This window comes from Panthera leo, chromosome D2, assembly GCF_018350215.1.
Source record: "Panthera leo isolate Ple1 chromosome D2, P.leo_Ple1_pat1.1, whole genome shotgun sequence".
Classification (NCBI taxonomy): domain Eukaryota; kingdom Metazoa; phylum Chordata; class Mammalia; order Carnivora; family Felidae; genus Panthera; species Panthera leo.
In genome coordinates, this window is record NC_056689.1 from 87,054,131 (window position 1) to 87,072,887 (window position 18,757).

The 18,757-nt window shown below is 55.8% G+C and overlaps 1 protein-coding gene across 1 annotated transcript; it reads left to right on the plus strand.

Moving 5' to 3' along the window:
* The first annotated feature begins 7,219 nt into the window (after positions 1-7,219).
* PAOX (polyamine oxidase) lies at positions 7,220-17,717 on the plus strand. Its single transcript, XM_042908611.1, has 7 exons — positions 7,220-7,464; positions 8,067-8,553; positions 10,603-10,802; positions 12,693-12,945; positions 14,424-14,536; positions 14,920-15,077; positions 17,305-17,717. The coding sequence occupies exons 1-7, from the start codon at positions 7,281-7,283 to the stop codon at positions 17,440-17,442; spliced, it is 1,533 nt and encodes a 510-aa protein (XP_042764545.1). The 5' UTR covers positions 7,220-7,280; the 3' UTR covers positions 17,443-17,717.
* The last annotated feature ends 1,040 nt before the right edge of the window (positions 17,718-18,757 follow it).

Sequence of the window (18,757 nt, forward strand, 5' to 3'; positions counted from 1 at the left end):
CAATTCCTATAATCCACATGGAGTGGTATGGCTCCGCCTTTTGGCCTCTGGACTCTATTTTGGTGAGGTTTCTCTTATTGTGGTGTGTGTATATACACATACATACATATATATACACACATATGTGTATATATGCATATATACACATATATGTATATATATATACATACACACACACACATATATATACATATATATACACACACACACACACACACACGTATGTTGGGCCTCAGCAAAGTTTAAAACCTTTGTATTCCAAAGGACACCACGAAGAAAGTGAAAAGACAACCCACAGAATGAGAAAAATTTTTTGCAAATAAAAGATGTGATAAGGGTCTTGTGTCTAGAATATATAAAAACACTTTCAACTCCATAATAAAAAGGCAAACCATTAAAAAATGGGCAAAGGAGGGGTGCCTAGATGGCTCAGTTGGAAGGCCGTGTGACTCTTGATCTTGGGGTTGTAAGTTCAAGTTCCACGTTTGGTGTAGCGGTTACTAAAAAGTAAGCCAAAAAATGGGCAAAGACTTGAACAGAAACTTCTCCAATAAAGATATACAGATGACCAATGTGCGCACAAAAAGGTGCTCAGTATCTGTAGTCACTAGGGAAATGCAAATCAAAACCACAATGAGAGATCACCTCATACTAGAATGGCTATAACCAAAAAGGACAGATAATGGTAACGGTTCGCAAGGATGTGGAGAAATTGGAAGGCTTATTCACTGCTGCCGGGAATGTAAAATAATGCAGTCACTTTGGAAGGTAGTCTGGCAGTTCCTCAAAAAGTTAAACATAGTGTGACCATATGACCCAGCAATTCTACTCCTGCCTATATACCCAAGAGAATGAAAACATAGGTCTACACAACATCTTGTTCGTGAATATTCATAGCAGTGTTATTCATAGTATCAAAAATGTGGGAAAAAAATCCAAATGCCGATCACCTTAATGGGTAAAAATGTGATATGTCTATACAATGAATGCATTAAAATGGATTAGAATATACAATAGAATGTTATTTGGCAATAAAATGAGGTGTACTGACACCTGCTACAATGTGGGTGAACGATATGCTGAGTGAAAAAGGCCCTGTACTATTGTATGACTCCATTTACACAAATGTCCAGAATAGGCAGATCCATAGCGGCAGAAATCAGATTAGTAATCGCAGGGGTTGCAGAAGGGGTGTGGTGGGGCACTGCTAAAAAGGAGTTTCTTCTTGGAGTGACGAGCATGTTCCAAACTTGCTTGTGGTGATGGTTTCACAGCTCTGTAAACATACTGTAAACCAGGGAATTGCACGCTTTAAACGGGTGAACTATATGGCATGTGAATTGTGATCAGTAAAGCTGTTTACAACTGGACAACCTGATTTGCTTAGGTCACATGGGCAACATCACTGAGTAGTTGCAGCCTCGATGGCCAGGGGTGGCCCTCGGGCTGATCAGAAGCTCATGACAGAAACAAGGGTGTCCTGTGTGTGCTCGAGCTGCTGCTGGTGGCCTCAGACACAGCCAAGTAGTCCAGCCCCGGTCGCGGCCATGGGACTTTTCTGTTTCCAAGAATGTGGGACGAGGATGACAGACCCAGCTACTGGTCACAGTGCTGGTTGCAGCTATAGTTTGATTCAGGCGGTGGTGCCACAGTGAAGGGACACAGGGGCAGGAGATGTCCTTTCCTACAGCCTGGGGACTAAGGTGCTCCCTCCCCCCAGGTGTCAACCTAGCTGTCTTCTCTCCCCAGCCATAAACTCAGGTTGTGAACTTTGCCTTCTCTCCAATCACCCTCTACATGCACCCAGGCCTTCCATTCAGATGTCATCTGCATGGGCCACCACTGGGCTGGGGCAGGGGTACACATGGAGCAGGTATTCAGTCAAGTGGTCCCTGCCTTCAAGGTGTAGGGCTGTGTCAAACAAGAAGATCCAGGGGAGTGGGCCAGAATTAAGTTTGAGTCCCCCAGACCCTGTTTTGGCCAGCTTCTTATCCAGGAATGATCAGGGCAGAATCTAACTTCCTAAATAGCCCCTGCAGCCCCTCATGATCCTGATCTTACCAGTGTTGACTGAGAAAAGAGGCAGAGTTGAAGTAAAACAAAAGCATTATTTGGGGTCTCAGAATTGCAATTTGGGGAGTAGAGATTTGGGTAGCAGCCCAAATTGTGTCCTCCTAGGGAAAAAACATCAAGGTTTTTTATTTTTATCTTTTTCAAGTTTATTTATTCATTTTGAGAGAGAATGAGGGCAAGAGCAGGGGAGGGGCAGAGAGAGAGGGAAAGAGAGAACCCCAAGCGGGCTCCACCCTGCACAGAGCTCACAAACCGCGAGATCATGACCTGACCTGAAATCAAGAGTCTGATGCTCAACCGACTGAGCCACCCAGGCACCCCAAAAGTCAGGGCTTTTTAAAGACCAAAGGGAATGCTTGTAGGCACTGTTTACTAAGAATTTTGATTGGTGTGGGCAGTAGAAAACTAATCTTGGCTGAATATAATCGATTGCTAAGGCTACCACTAAGCAAAGTCTTTCTGTGCTGCGTTGCCGGTGTTTGGGCAGAGTCCTTGGAGCCCAGTTCAAAGTTCATGGCTTTACCTGGTGAGGGCGTGAACAGGCTGTCCCCTTGAAGGCCCCCTGGCTCCATCTGAAAAACTCCTTGACAAACGTGACTCCATCTCATTTTACCTTTCACACCAGAAAGAACAGGCTGGCTGCTGGAGGAGGAGAAAGTCCCCACTCATGAGGTACCAGATGCTTGGGGTATGGACATCATCAAATACCTGTTTCTGGGCAGCCACTGGCAGACGATAAAGGGAAAGGATAACCGAAAACATGGCACCGGGTAGTTTCAAGGGTGATAGAGCCAGCTGACAGGACAAGGGCAGTGACAACGCGGCCTGAAAATGGGCTGCAGCTGTGAGACACAGCCGGCCACCTGGAGAGAGGGCTGACATCTGGCCAGTTAGTCTGCCCACAGCGACCAAGGCCCAGACGAGGAGGTCCCCCTCACTGAAGGATGACGTGTGCCTCACAGCCCCATGGGTCGTGTCCTGAGTGTGGCATTGTGCTGCCACATCAGGGGCAATGGGCGTGTCACTAGAAACTCTCTAACAAGCTCCAAACAAGCCACAATGACCCAGTTTTCTAGCCCTGCTTACAGGGGCTGCTTGCCACCCCAAACTAAGGCCCAGGCCAGAAGCCACGAGCTCTAAACAAGCCCCCAAGGCCCAGTTTTTGACCAGTTTGATCCAGTTCCGGCAGCGGGCTAACCCTCCAGGTGACCTTGGGATTGTAACAGAAAACACTCGCTAGCACCCTGACAGACCCACTGTGCCCATTTAGGGAAAACAGAGGTTGCGCTGACTCCAAGAAAGCCTCCTTCTTCCCTGAAAAACCCTGCCAGCTTGCTCACTAGCCCCTTAAGTACCCTGACGCCATAAAACCCTGACCCTGAGACCTGACCCAGGAGACGGAACCTTTAGAGCACAAGCTCCCCTTCTCTATTCTCTGGTCATTGAATAAATTACCGGCTTGCCACGAAATACTATTTGGTTATTTGGCAAACAGTACTGAGTAGGAACTAGCCACTTTGATAACAGATGGGCTTCTTGGGCTCCACCACCAGCCTGACTTCAGGGGTCACATCAGGGCTCTCACCACGGGCATACCTGTAGGAGATCCAGAGACCAGCAGCCATTTTCTGGAGTTTGGGACACCAAGAGTCTTTAATCTGTGGGCTGAAGTGTCCTCAGTGGTAGACCAGACGTCTGGGACATTGACCACAGCTCAGTGACCCTGCTGAGTTGAACCCTGGGGGAACCCCAGGGCATATAGGGGAACCTCTGAGGAGGAAGCCCCCTGAACCAGCGGCTTTACTCCAGGTGCTACAGTCAGGGGTAAAGTTTCCCCCAAAGGGAGAGCTCTCTCTTCCAGAAAACAGGTGATACCAGGGTCATGTTTCATTGGATTCATCAGATCGGCAGGGATGTCAGGCTGAGTGACAAGGCCAGGGGTCTGGCGGTCAGCTCTGTGAACTGGTCTTGTCCTGGCACTGCTTCTGGGTTCCCTGCAACCTCCGGTTTCCTCCTGGGGCTTTATGTCCCTGCCAGGGGCTGTGCAGGGGTCAGGTGAGCGCCTCCAGTCAGAGGGTGCACCTCTAGGGACCGGCACCCTCTGACACGCTGTGTTATCCCCGCCTTTCCCTGCACCAGACAGCTGTCAAGGATCCTATTGGGGAGCAGGGATGAGGTACGGAGGGAGGAGCCCAGGGCCACCTGCCCAGCATGCAGCTGCACAAAAGCTGCCCTCCAACCACTGTGGTCCCCAGGGGCAGAGATCGTTCCTGGCAGTCACTCGTGGGTGTCCCGGCCTGCTTGGTTGCCTATATGACCAGCCACAGAAACTGTTCAGTGTCGGGAGACAGGTCAGCCTGTGGTCTGGGCACTCTGCAAGAATTCTCAGACACTGCTTCCTGCCTGTGGCAGCACCCCTCCCAACATCATTCTTTTAAGGTGCATGTATTGCTTGCATGTACATTTCATTGAGAGTCACATATTTACTCATATTTTTATGTCTACTTTCTGAATTCCAGAAGGGCTGGGATTTTGCCACTATTTGGTCATTGTTCAGGGATAAGTCTTCTGCACCTTGTATCATTTGAATAGGTATTCTCATGTTTAAGAAACTGTTAAGATTATAGGCAGTGGCCCTGGTGACTGTCTGGTGCCATCCTGGCAGCAGCCTGGAAGTCTGTCTCTGCACAGAGGCACAGTTGGGAGTGCGTCTCCAGCACCCAGAATACTGACCGTCTGCACTCTCTTCCACTCTTTGGCTCCAAAATACTAGCAGGCAGGCATGCATGCTGCACGCAGGACACCGGAAGATGCTGGGGAGACTGGCCAGCCCAGAGGAAAGAGTTAGAGATACTGAAGGGGGGGGGCTCCCCAATCAACAGGCCCCCTGAGCACCCCAGAGTCAAACTCAAATTTGATGAGTCCCACTTACAAGTCTGATATTTCCAAATAGCCTTCTGGTATATTCCTCCTCACGAGCAAACAAACATTACCTGACGGCATGTAAAGCGTCTTCCTGGAAGGTAGGAACGGAAGAAACAGCAAAGAGATAACTCAGAGCAAACATACCAGGCAGGAGAATGATACTGCAGTATTTCTCATTCATACCCTCAGACATTGCTCACTTGAAGCAAGAACAGCATTTCTCTAAACACTGACATGAGTGGAAGAAGAAAGAGCTCTTGGAAATTAGACACTGTGACAGCAGAAACAAAATTCTCATGGGAGAAATCCCTCAGAAAGCAGAGCAAAGGGTAAAGATGGAAAACAGGAGCGACTACGTTCGAGGGTCAGGCTCAGACCTCTGACATCCTAAAACAGGAATTCTAATTTTTTAAAATTTCTTTAGAGAGAAAGAGAGAGAGCACATGAGGAGGGGAGGGGCAGAGGGAGAGAATCCCCAGCAGGCTCCACGCTCCCACCACCCTGGGATCACCATCTGAGCCGAAATCAAGAGCCCGATGCTCCATCGACTGCACCACCCGTGCACCCCCTAAAATAGGAATCCTGGAAAGAGGAAATGTGGAATCGAGGAACAAGTCATTGGTAGAAATGATTGACTAGTGAAACAGCCTACGAAAGAAGTTCCCGGGAGTGAGGGACAGGCGTTTCCCGACTGAGGGCTCTTTGAGTTCCCATCACAGTGAAAGAAAATCCAGGCACTTGGAGCCACCACGTTGTGAAATTTCAATAGATGATCCTGAAAATTTGCAGGGAGGAACCAGCCTCCACTGTGGTAAAGGATTATAAATTCGAAAGCCTGTGAATTTCTTAACAGCACCCCTAACAAGCGAGGGGACAATGCCTTCACAGTCTGAAGGAAGAAGCCTCTAACCTAGAATTCTTTGCTTAGAGCGTGTGAGGGCAAATCAAAGACATTTTCAGGTCTGCAGTAACATTAAAAAAAAAGATATCCCAGACACCTTTTCTCAGCTTCACCAAAACAGGTGAGAGAATCAAGGAAAAAGAAGACCAGATGGCTGGAGAGGGCCAGCACAGGTGGAGAGAAGGGAATCCTTCCGGAGATGGACGGGGGAAACCCAGACAGACCATCCGCCCAGACTGGAGCTGACCAAGGAGTTCGCGGCTGAAGCCTGCAGAGCCTCCTGTCCCTGGCCACCTTCGCCCGCGGGCACAGGTGGCCACAGAAAGCTCATGGAAGCCTCCGGGTGGACTAGTGCGTGGCTAAGAAGGAATGACATGCGCTAACACGTGGTTACAGGAAAGTTTTGGGCAGAGGGCAGGAACTTTCTAATTCTTGCAAGACCTTCCTGAACTAGGGGAATTCTCTAGAGAGGCCGGTATGCTTGATTAAGCACTAAAGGGCTTCTGGGACCAGTGGGGGGAGGGGGAAAGTGCTAGAAAGTTCTTCACTTACCTTCGTTTATCTTGAACTTGGTACATCTTGAAGTTCGTACTTGATGTGTGGTACACGTGTGTATAAAGACACGTGACCACGTACACACAGAACAGTGTCGTCGCCGAAAGACTGTCGCGCAGTCCCGCTTTGTACGTGCTAAGCTCTCCCGGTCCCACCCTGACGTCACGGCCGTCCTCGACTTCCACCTACGGGCTCCACGACGCCCCAAGGTGAAGGCGCTCACCTGCTTTTCCGAGGCAGGAGAGAGGCGTCTCCTCCGCCTCCTGGTCGCCTTTCCCACGTCTCCTTGGGAAGGAGACACGAGCCACCTGGCCGGCCGCCGGCCGCATCCTCCCCCCGTGGGGACACTCGCCCACACGGCCCAGTAGCGGGGCTTCGGCGCCTGCAACCGGGCTGGAGACACACACGGGCGGCGCCACGCTCGCCCTTGCCCGGCCTGCACTTCTGCGCCACCAACATGGCCGGGAACCCTGAGCCCAGCCCACAGGGTCTCGTGGTGGGGCTGGCGCCTGAGCCTGGCCTCGCCCCGCGCCCCTGGCTCCTTGCTCCACCTCCGGGCCTACGCCTTCTGGCCTCCGGCCCGCAGCCCTTCGCCCCCCGCCCCCCATCCACCTGCAGTCCCGCGCCGCGCCCACCGCGCCCACCGCGCCCACCGCGCGCGCCGCGCTTCCACCAGCCCCACCCCGCCCCACTCCCACTCCAACTTCCATTTACCTCCAGTTCCGCCCCGCCCCCTCGCCCCGCCCCTCGCCCCGCCTCCGGTCCTCTGGGTGCTCTCCGCACTTGAGAGCGGCGGAGACGCGCGGCGACTGCTCGGGACGGCGCGATGGAGTCGAGTGGCGGCCGCGCGGAGGCCCCGGGTCGCGGCCCGCGGGTGCTGGTGGTGGGCGGTGGCATCGCGGGGCTGGGGGCGGCGCAAAGGCTCTGCAGCCACCCGGCCTTCCGGCGGCTGCGGGTCCTGGAGGCCACTTCCCGCGCCGGCGGCCGCATCTGCTCAGAGCGCAGCTTCGGTAACGGCCTTTCTCGTAACCCCTTTCCGGACCCCCTTTCTGGAACCCAGCGGGTGTCGCCCGAGCTCTGCCGCTCCTGGTCCGGCCTGCGCCCAGGGTTAACCGACTCAGAAGCCTTACCTGGTCCCCTGAGTGAATCTCCGCCCCACCCCACTTAATCAGCCAAAGTTCAATGGTCCCCGAAACTCAGCTGCCTGGTTGGCAGGGCCTGCCCCTGCGGGGGAGGGTAACCCATGTCTCTGCAGTCGCCCCCGTTGTGTCCCACAAGTAGCACCGTCCCCCACCTCTCCCCTCCCCCCTCTGCCCCCCCCCCCCCCCAGCCTCGGGACCACTCCCAGGTGTCCCTTTTGCCCCCATGCCTGGTCACCACGTGTCCTCCCAGGGCAGGCGCAGGCCAGCACCCCCTCCTCAAGTGTCCCCCTTAAACCAGGTCTGAGCAGGTGCTGCCATGAAGGACTGTAATCTTTCAGGGACTCTATGGCCCTGGGCTGGTTTTCAGAGCTTATTTGGGGAGGGCAGGGCTGCGTGTGGTCCAGGAGAAGGGCTCAAGGGTGGCCTTTGTGGAGAGAGAACCTCAAGGTGGCATCTCCTGCCCTTCCCAGGTGGCGTGGTAGAGCTAGGTGCTCACTGGATCCACGGGCCCTCCCAGGGCAACCCCGTCTTCCAGCTGGCAGCCAGGTACCAGCTGCTGGAGGAAAAGGACTTGTCAGAGGAGAACCAGCTGATTGAGACTGGGGGCCACTTGGGCTTGCCCTCCGTGTCCTACACTAGCTCTGGGGTAAGTGTGAGCCATGAGCTGGTGGTGGAGATGGCTGGTCTGTTCTATGGGCTCATCGACCAGACCCGGGAGTTCCTGCACCTGCCGGACGCCCCAGTGCCCAGTGTCGGGGAGTACCTGAAGAGGGAGATCAGTCAGCATGCAGCTGGCTGGACGGAGGACGAGGAGACCAGGAAGCTCAAGCTGGCCATCCTCAACAGCTTCTTCAACGTGGAGTGCTGTGTGAGCGGCACCCACAGCATGGACCTGGTGGCCCTCGCACCCTTCGGGGAATACACCGTGCTGCCGGGGCTGGACTGCACCTTTCCTGGGTATGTGCCTGCGCCACCCGCCCAGTCAGCCCTCCACCCCCCAGTCCCCCTCCATGTCCCCCCACCGTCCCTCCACCCACCCAGGCCCCCCCATGTCCCCCCACTGTCCCTCCACCCACCCAGGCCCCCCCATGTCCCCCCACTGTCCCTCCACCCACCCAGGCTCCCCCATGTCCCCCCACCGTCCCTCCACCCACCCAGGCCCCTCCATGTCCCCCCACAGTCCTTCCGCCCACCCAGGCCCCCCCATGTCCCCCACTGTCCCTCCACCCACCCAGGCCCCCCCATGTCCCCCACAGTCCCTCCACCCACCCAGGCCCCCATGTCCCCACACAGTTCCTCCACCCACCCAGGCCCCCTCATGTCCCCCCACAGTCTCTCCGCCCACCCGGGCCCCCCCATGTCCCCCCACTGTCCCTCCACCCACCCAGGCCCCCATGTCCCCCACTGTCCCTCCACCTCCCCATGTCCCCCCACAGTCCCTCCACCCACCCAGGCCCCCCCATGTCCCCCCACAGTCCCCTCCACCCACCCAGGCCCTCCCATGTCCCCCCACAGTCCCCTCCACCCACCCAGGCCCTCCCATGTCCCCCCACAGTCCCTACACCCACCTAGGCCCTCCCATGTCCCCCCACAGTCCCTACACCCACCTAGGCCCCCATGTCCCCCACAGTCCCTCCACCCACCCAGGCCCCCCCATGTCCCCCCACCGTCCCTCCATCCACCCAGGCCCCCATGTCCCCCCACCGTCCCTCCACCCACCCAGGCCCCCATGTCCCCCTACTGTCCCTCCACCCACCCAGGCTCCCCCATGTCCCCCCACCGTCCCTCCACCCACCCAGGCCCCCCCATGTCCCCCCACCGTCCCTCCACCCACCCAGGCCCCCCCATGTCCCCCCACCGTCCCTCCATCCACCCAGGCCCCCATGTCCCCCCACCGTCCCTCCACCCACCCAGGCCCCCATGTCCCCCCACCGTCCCTCCATCCACCCAGGCCCCCCCATGTCCCCCCACCGTCCCTCCATCCACCCAGGCCCCCATGTCCCCCCACCGTCCCTCCACCCACCCAGGCCCCCATGTCCCCCTACTGTCCCTCCACCCACCCAGGCTCCCCCATGTCCCCCCACCGTCCCTCCATCCACCCAGGCCCCCATGTCCCCCCACCGTCCCTCCACCCACCCAGGCCCCCATGTCCCCCTACTGTCCCTCCACCCACCCAGGCTCCCCCATGTCCCCCCACTGTCCCTCCACCCACCCAGGCCCCCCCATGTCCCCCACTGTCCCTCCACCCACCCAGGCCCCCCATGTCCCCCCACTGTCCCTCCACCCACTCAGGCCCCTATGTACCCCCACTGTCCCTCCACCCACCCAGGCCCCCATGTCCCCCACTGTCCCTCCACCCACCCAGGCCCGCTCCATACACCCTGGGACTTCTTCCATTTACCTCAGGTTGAGCTGGGAAGCAGGGGAGGGTGACAGGGTCAGGGGGACATTAGTCTTCCCTGTTTTAGAGAGATCCTTGTTTCTCTAGTTTTGCTCATTTAGGAAAAATAATTATTTTCAAGAAAAGGTGGTTAGAAGAAGGCAGTGCGTCTCACAGATCTTTCTTCTGCCCGTGTTTACGAGGCCCCTTATGTGCTAAGTGCTGTGTGAAGGCTTCAGCCCCTGTGATGGACAGACAGCCGACCCCTGTGGTGGGTGGCTGTCCTGCCCTCCCCCACCCCCCCCCAGCATTCCAGAGACCCTCGCAGGCTTGTCCATCTGGGCTCTGTCTGCCTGGGCTGTCCGGGCATTCACCCCAAGGTTCCTGGCAGAGGAGGGCATCTGTGATCAGAAGTAGGGGGCCAGGCCGGGCAGGGAGGAGGCCTTCTCCCACGATTGCCTCCATTTGCTCATGCTCGTGGACTCCTCCTGGTTGCCCCGACTGAGGTGGACTGGAAACCACCAGGGGCAGGGGTGGGGGGAACCCTTGCCCTCCTCCCTCCTTCCCTGCAGGGCACTTCCTCCAGCGGCTTCCTCTGAAGACACCAGCGCTTCTGTCTCTCCTAGGGGCTACCAGGGGCTCACAAACCGCATAATGGCCTCCTTGCCCGAGGACGTGGTAGTTTTTAACAAGCCTGTGAAGACCATTCACTGGAATGGGTCCTTCCGGGAAGCCTCTTCTCCTGGGGAGACGTGTCCGGTGTTGGTGGAGTGTGAGGACGGAGGCTGCTTCCCTGCACATCATGTCATTGTCACTGTGCCCTTAGGTAAAGCTGCTTTTCCCCACAGGTTTCCCTCTGGTCACCCATCCCAGGTGCCCCGGCCTCTGGCTCTCTCCCACCTCAGCTGGCTCTGTGGTGTTTGTTCGGCCGCTAAGTTCGTATTTTCATTGTAGTCCTGGACAGGATTATTCTAATGTGTTTTGTAGCAACTGCATGCTTTGGAATTGAGTTTCACAGTAAGAGAAAGCCCACGTGTTGCTTCTTCAGAGGTCATTTATGGACAGGTTGGGACTGCCTCCAGGGGTTCCCCAAACCCTGCTTTCTTGGACACGGCAAAGGGTGTGACAGCCGGGTCTCAGGTTCAGTCCTTGTATGATTGAGAAAGGAGTCAAGTATAGGGTTCCGTTTAATTCTAGATCTGACGCCCTAGACAGAAGCCATTGGTGGGAGTTGGAAATTCGACAAAGGATGGGAGTGGCTGGGAGCCACGCCGTGTCTGTGCTATCTCACTGACTCCCCACACTTAGTTGTCCAAGTTCACCAGCCTAGCAAAGCCAGAGCTGCTGTAAGATGAAGAGCCCCCCCCAGCCCGGTGGCTACAGCCTGCGCCCTGGGGTCCCTCAGGACGCAGCTTGCTGACCACCTAGTCCTTTCTCCCACATGTGGAATCGTACTGGACATATTAGCATAGTCTTCGGCTGCTCCTCTCTTGCCAACCCTGTCTTTTTGGTCAATACAACTTGTGTCCGTGTTTCCAACTCAGCACATATAGATCCGTGACATGGGTTTTTCCCCCCACCAATGTCTGTGTTCATTCACTGCTGTGGTGTGTGCTAACTGAGCCTCTGCTATAATCAGCAGGTGCATTACTGTGAATGTTGATATTGTTCACAAGGAGCCAGGACACCTGTCACATAGCCACATAGTTATTTCTTATTTGAAGATGTCATTACTCAATATTACTTAAAATCGGTGGAAGTTTAGGTTATTTTCACTTTTTCTGTTCTACGTAACGTTTCCCACGTGCATTTAAAAACACTTGTGTGGGACGCCTGGGTGGTTCAGTTGGTTGAGCATCCAACTCCTGATTTCGGCTCAGGTCATGATCCCAGGGTCGTAGGATGGACCCCTGTGTCGGGCTCTGTGCTGAGTGTGGAGCCTGCTTGAGTCTCTCTCTCTCTCTCTCTCTCTCTCTCTCTCTCTCTCTTCCCCTCTTTCTCTCCCTCTCCCTCCCTCCTCTCTCCATTCCTCCCTCTGTCCCTCTCCCCTATGCACGCACACACACACTCCCTCTCTCTCAAATAAAATTCCCAAACAAAACGAACAAAACACATGTGCGAACGTATCTGTGGCATGGATTGCAGTAGAGGAACTGCTGGGCAGACAGGGACTGTGGCGGAGGCCACGTGACCCCCCTGTGGATCTGCTTCCTGTTGGGCTGTTTGTCCTTTGCTCACTGCCTTTCAAGATATCTCTGTCTTAAGGAGATTGGCTTGTGCTGCAGACATCTCACCTGGTTGCTTGACTCTGGGCAAGACATAATTTTTTGTCATGCGGATACTCTTTCTGTAGCTTCTGGATAAAGCCTGTTTGTTGTCTCCTCCAAACCAATCCACGTCAGCGTGGACTGTAGACGTCGCGAGGTGGAAGGTTTAGAAGGGGAAACTGTCCTGAGAACGGTTCGGGGGTGTGCCAACGGCCCCTGCCTGACCAGCTGGCCACGGGGCCCTCTGTGCCCCTCCATGGTGGTGCTGCTCGCTGCGGCTGAGTCCAGAGATGGCCAGAGCCAGCCCGGCGTCTGGGGGCCCGGTGGAGCTGGGGCTGGTGTGGGTCCCTGGAGGCCTCTTCTCTGACTCCTCTGACGGGGGTCGGGGTGTGACTCTCGCCTCCAGGTTAAGAGATGTGGTGTAAGTTGGGTCCACTTATGAATTCCAGGTTTTCTTAAAGAACGTCTGGACACTTTCTTTGAGCCCCCGCTGCCCACCCAGAAGGCAGAAGCGATCAGGAAAATAGGCTTTGGGACCAACAATAAAATCTTCCTGGAGTTTGAGGAGCCCTTCTGGGAGCCAGACTGCCAGTTCATCCAGGTGGTGTGGGAAGACACGTCGCCCCTGCAGGACGGCACCTCCGAGCTCCAGCACGCCTGGTTCAAGAAGCTTATTGGCTTTTTAGTCCTGCCTTCCTTCAAGTACGTACGCTTCTTGAGTTTCTCTGAGGAGGCTTCAGGTGTGAGCTCTGCAGGGGCTGGCTCGTTGGCCTTAGTTTGGCTGAGAATCAGCGGTGTGTTGGTTCGCTGGGAGGCGTTTCTGGAGGATTTCTGGGTGGGATCCCAAGGGCAGCCGGAGCCTGATGACAGACCCCAGGGGGCCAACCCTGCAGGGACAGACAGAAGCCTGCTGTGTGCAGCTGGTCGTATCTCCGGGCCTGGGGGCCTGGAATGTGCCCGTGGCCTGGCAGGAATGTTCCATCAGTAAGAAAGTATTTCCCGAAATCTCCAGGAAGCTGGGGCGTGTAGGGTTCAGGAGGAATTTGAAACATGGATGTGTCTGGAGCTGGAAGACAGTATTTAAACCTGTTGCAGTAATTGAGCAACATACCCTTACAAGTCATGGAATCAAAGACCCATCGGTGGCTAAATTGTGTGGCCCAGCCATAAAACATAAATAATGTGGCAACTCTGGACTCGGCGTTTACTCAGAAATAAGACCATGAATAATTTGGGGGGGGGGGCTGATTTTTCCAGCAAGATCAAAAGACGTGGTTAGTATGTTGTGGTCCGGTTTCCACACAGACGGGGTGGGATCGGGGACCATGGTCTTGGCCTGGAGGACAAAACACAGGCATGCCTGCCGGCATAGAGCATCCCCAGTGGTCATGAGAGTAGGATGTACGGGCTCCTCCAGCCTACGAGGGACCCTGCATGTCTCCTTTGCACCGAGGATGAAGCTGACTCCAGGGCTCAGAAATGTGGCCGTGGTTGTGTGGATGGGTGGTGGAGCGGTGGCTTGGGGGGCCCGGCCAGCTTCCCTACGCCTGGCTCTCTGGCCTGTGCTCTGTGCTCAGGACATTGGTGGGGATGAGAGTCCTGGGGACACGTCGTGGCTCTCACACTTTGTGGTCTCAGGAACCCCCTTTATACTCTTTAAAAGTATCGAAGATCCCAAAGAGCTTTTGTTTATGTGGTTGTATCTGTGCATTTACCACATTAGAGATTAAAACGGAGAAGTTTAAAAATTGTTATTTTTAAATGGTAAGCCTATACCATGTTAACATAAATATCGTTTTTAAATGAAAAATAACTGTATTTCTTAAAAAAAATTTTAAAACATTTTATTTATTTTTGAAAGACAGAAAGAGAGAGTGAGCCGGGGAGGGGGAGAGAGAGAGAGAAAGGGAGACACAGAATCTGAAGCAGGGTCTAGGCTCTGAGTTGTCAGCACCGAGCCCGGTGCTGGGCTTGAACCCACGAACCGTGAGATCGTGACCCCAGGGAAAACAAGAGTCCATGCTTAATTGCCTGAGCCACCCAGGCGCCCTGTGAAACGAGCTCTGACCTCACAGAACCCTGGAGTTTGTGGCCCACACTTGCAGAACTGCCCGGCACAGGTGACTGTGGCCACAGCTGGCCGGTGGCCAGGCGTGTCAGGGGTGTGTCTCCCCACGCAGGTCTGCCCACGTCCTTTGTGGGTTCATCGCTGGGCTGGAGTCCGAGTTTATGGAGACCCTGTCCGACGAGGAAGTGCTTCTGTCTCTGACCCAAGTGCTCCGCAGGGTGACAGGTACCGAGCACGCGTGCGGCCAGGGCACCACCTGGGCCCCTTGGTGAACTCTGTAGGGCAACCAGGGCACCAGCTGTGCAGAACTGAACTTGGAGCTGTGAGCCTCTAGGACAGTCCTCCCTTCTGTTAGTGGGGTCACTCGAGTGTTCATCTCTGAGGAACCGAAATGGCTTTGCCAACACTTTCCACTTCTTTTTTCTGTTTCCGGGGGTTCTGAGTTAAGCAAAGCGGGTAAGACAGAGACAGCCCTCTGATGAATACATTCGTGGCTTGGGTTTCGTTCCGGGTAGTTTCCTGACTTTCCAGCTGCGGGGTCTTAAATGGAAGAGCGGCCGGGGCCAGGCGGCCCGCGGTGCAGGGGTAACACGTGTCTCTGGGTTCAGGAAACGCCGAGCTCCCCGCGCCCAGGAGCGTGCTGCGCTCGCGCTGGCACAGCGCCCCGTACACCAGGGGCTCCTACAGCTACGTGGCGGTGGGCAGCTCCGGGGACGACGTGGACCTGCTGGCGCAGCCCCTGCCTGCGGACGGCGCGGAGGCGCAGGTGAGGCGGCGGGTGGGCGGAGTCCGTGGGCTTCTTGAAATTATGAACTATTACGCATGTATTATTTTATCAGAATTCTACATGCGCATAGACTGAAGCATCAGAGAGTTCGGCAGTGCTGGCTAACAAAATAAAATAACACGAGATACAGCAGGCTGGTGGAGGGCCCGACACCCCCTTCCCAGCCTATTCTGGCGGAGTCTCCTCTCCAGGTTTATCACATCTCCAAATAACGCGTCTACCTGCCCCAAAGCATGCAGTCGTGGAACACTTGGAATGTGCGCGCAAGCAGGCGGAACCTTTGGGTCTCCATCTCCAACTTCCGAGCTGTCGGGTGGCGGCGGTCACTCACCCCCTCCCCCCCACCCCGTGATCATGAAGCGTGCCCCACAGGTGACATCATTTTCCTGCACATATTTCCGTGTGCGTCTCTAAAGGATGAGGGACGCCCTCTGAAGATGTGTAACTATAACATCGTTATCGCAGTTACGAATTTACACTAATTCCTCCATGTTGTCCAACACTGTTCGGTTTTCCATGTGCTTTATGATCTCTTTTCGGTTTGCTTGTTTGATAACGTTGCTCCTTGAATTTTCACTTTTAAGCATCACTGAATTCTCACTATGGCCGATAAGGTGTTAGCTCTCTTCACTCCTGGGCCCCCCAGCTCCCCATGCGTGCAGCAGTACTTTGGGTGAGGCCCTGTCCACCCCTGGGTGCAAGGAAGCTGCGGCTCCTTTTCCTGCCTCTTTGTAGATGTGAGCGTGTTTCTCAGTGTGAGTGTGTGCAGCGTGTATGTGAGCGTGGGAGAGAGTGTGCAGGCTCATTTTCTTTGCCTGGGTTCTGCTGTTTACATTGTCTCCCGCTTCCTTCCCTCGGGCCAGAGTCAGCTCCAGCCCCTTCAGGCACAGCTGTGGCCTGCCCCCCACCCACGCCCCGTGCCCATGCCCTACCTGCCCGGAGCCCACACCCTGCCTGCCTGCCCCCAGCCCCACCCTTACTGTGTTGGAGCATTTATTCCAGTAGCTTCCTGAGGAGGGGGTGCATGGAGGTAAATGTTTAGGGAAAGTTTGCAGGTGTGGAAATGTCTTTTTTCTACCCTTATACTTAGGTGGTCCAGTCCTGTCACTACAGAACCAACTACCCTAAAACCCACTGGTACAAAACAGACACTTTATTATGATGACAGATCCTATAGGTGGGCACAAGGGACCGTGTGTTTCTGCCATATGATGTCTGGGGTCTCAGCTGGGAAGACGACGTACGGGGATCACGCAGGGCTGGGGCGGGGGTCATCTGAGGCCTCTTCTCTTGCACAGCTGCCCTGGGCGGGGACCCTGACTGGAGTGCCTGCCCGTGGCCTGTGTGGCCCTGGCTTCCTCACAGCATGGCAGCCTCATGAGGCTGCCCACGTGGTGCCCACGACTCTTAGCACAGGTGTGCCCGGGAGCAGGACGCTGCTGGGTGCCAGACGGTGCGGCTGGGCCACACTCCACTGCCCAGCGCGGTCACACGCCTGCCCAGATTCCCGGGGCGGGACGCAGAGCCTACCTTTCAGTGGGAGGCGTCTCCAAAAACTTGTAGCCGTGTAAGAGCCACACACTGGGTGTAGACCCTAGTTCGAGAGTCACTGCCCTCAGGTGTGGAAGACATTCTCCGGTGCTGCAGTGGGGGAGTCCGGGGACATTCAGGTTCCTTTCTTTCCTACCTCCTAGGAAGCTTGGAAGAACATTAGGGCCCTGCTCTCACCAAGCACCTGCCCCACCCCCCCACACGCGGTCACTGACGCCACCCTGCACCTTGCCTCGCGCCACACGGAGCTTCCACCCTGCGACTGCTGTCAGCTGGGAGAGTCTCTTAGATTTGCTTTCTTCTCTCTGTTCTTTTTTCTTCTCTTTTTCTTGCTGAGATTTCTGTTGTTTGGACGCTGGACTGGTCCTCAAATTTTCTTATCTTTTTCCCTCCTAATTTCCATCTCTTTGGTTTGTCACTCTGCGTTTTGGGCGACGTTCTTAACATTGCATCGCAAATGGTCTGTTGAATTTTCCATTTTGCAGTAACATTTGGTTCCAGGCGTGTTTGCTCATGTTTCCGGATGTCTTGGGGCTCCGTGGGATTAGTGAAGAATACAGCCACGCCCTTGCCCCCAGCTCTGTGGCCACGGTGACAGTCGTGTGGCCACAGCCTGACTCCTGTGCCCCGTGTTAACCCCGGCTTCTCTTTCCAGGTCCTGTTTGCAGGGGAAGCCACACATCGGGCGTTTTACTCCACCACGCACGGGGCTCTGCTGTCTGGCTGGAGGGAGGCCGACCGGCTCATCGCTCTGTGGGACACCCAAGCGCAGCTGCCCGAGCCCCGGCTCTGAGCCCTGCTCCTTCCATTCCGAGCTGGGCTCTGCCCCTCCTGTGCCGGGGAGGCTGCCACCATCCTTCCTCTGACAGCGTCTGGCCTGGCCAAGATTTGGGGATATTAATGACAGCCTTCCTTTTTTTGGCGACTGGGGACAGCTCTCATTTCTCACGTGTATCATGGAGTCTGGTCAGGGCCGAGCTTGAGCTGAGTGCGAGGTCTTCCTGGAGAAGTGTGACGCAAGGCGCCAGCACTGCTGCTGAGGGCGTGCACATAAAGTGTGTTAAAGCCTCCGTGTGTCCTCATCCTTCCACCTCGGGGCTGCAGCATCTGTCGCTTCTGTCTTCGCCTGGTCCCAGGCTGGGGTCCCTGCAGGGCCCGGTGCCCCCTCCCCTGAGTTCCCTGGACTTTGGGTGCTGTGGTCGCCCCTGGTCCCAGGCATCTCCTGGTGGCCCGAGCTCTCATTGCTGGTGCTCAGGACCGTGCTGACAAGATACCTTAGCAGACACCCATGGCCTGTTGGGCTGGGTGACGGCCAGGTGGAGGGAGCCATGAGTGCACGGGGCACCCCGTCCTGACTTGGGGCCAGAGGTTTTCTGGAGGAAGTGGATGAACAACAAGGCCTCACGAACGCAGAGGAGGGGGACAGCTGGTGTGTCAGGGTGAGTGGGAGCATGCCAGTGCAGTGGGCAGTGTTGGGGTGATAGTGTGGGGATGCCCTGGGTGTTCTGCTCAGCTGACCTCAGCTTCCCTTCCTCAAACTGTCCCAGCGAGGGGGTCGAAGTACCTCCATTTTCACAGCTGGGGAAAGCACAAAATACCTGGAGGTCGAGTTCAGTAATTGTCCAGTCTCACGACTGCCAGCGTAGAGCTTGGGCATCGTCCCAGGACAGGCCCTGAGGGGAGGCAGGTGTGGCTGGAGGGTGGCACTTTGGAGGAGGCCCTTTGGCCACCCTCAGAGGGTGCCTCTGAGGCAGGAGCCTCAGAGGCCTGGACTCTATGCTGCAGGCGGTGGGGCTGCTGGCCCTGCACCCACTTTGAAGTCAGTGGCTTGTGCCTGTCCTCATATCTCTGGCTGCAGTCTGTGTCCTGCTCTGGAGTGGGGCGCCCTGGCTCCAGGGGTGAGTGTATGTGTGTTTGGAAGAAGGGCTTTGGGGCCAGGCCTGTCTGGGCTCTTCTCCAATCCCGAGTGGTGCCCAACATGCCCTCGGCCCCAGCACACTCTGCACAGGCCCTTCTCATACCTTCCCCTCCCAGATCAGGTCGCCCCTCCAAGGGGTCTTCCTTGCCTCCACCCTAGAGCTCTGTATGTGTGTCTACTGCTGTGTGTC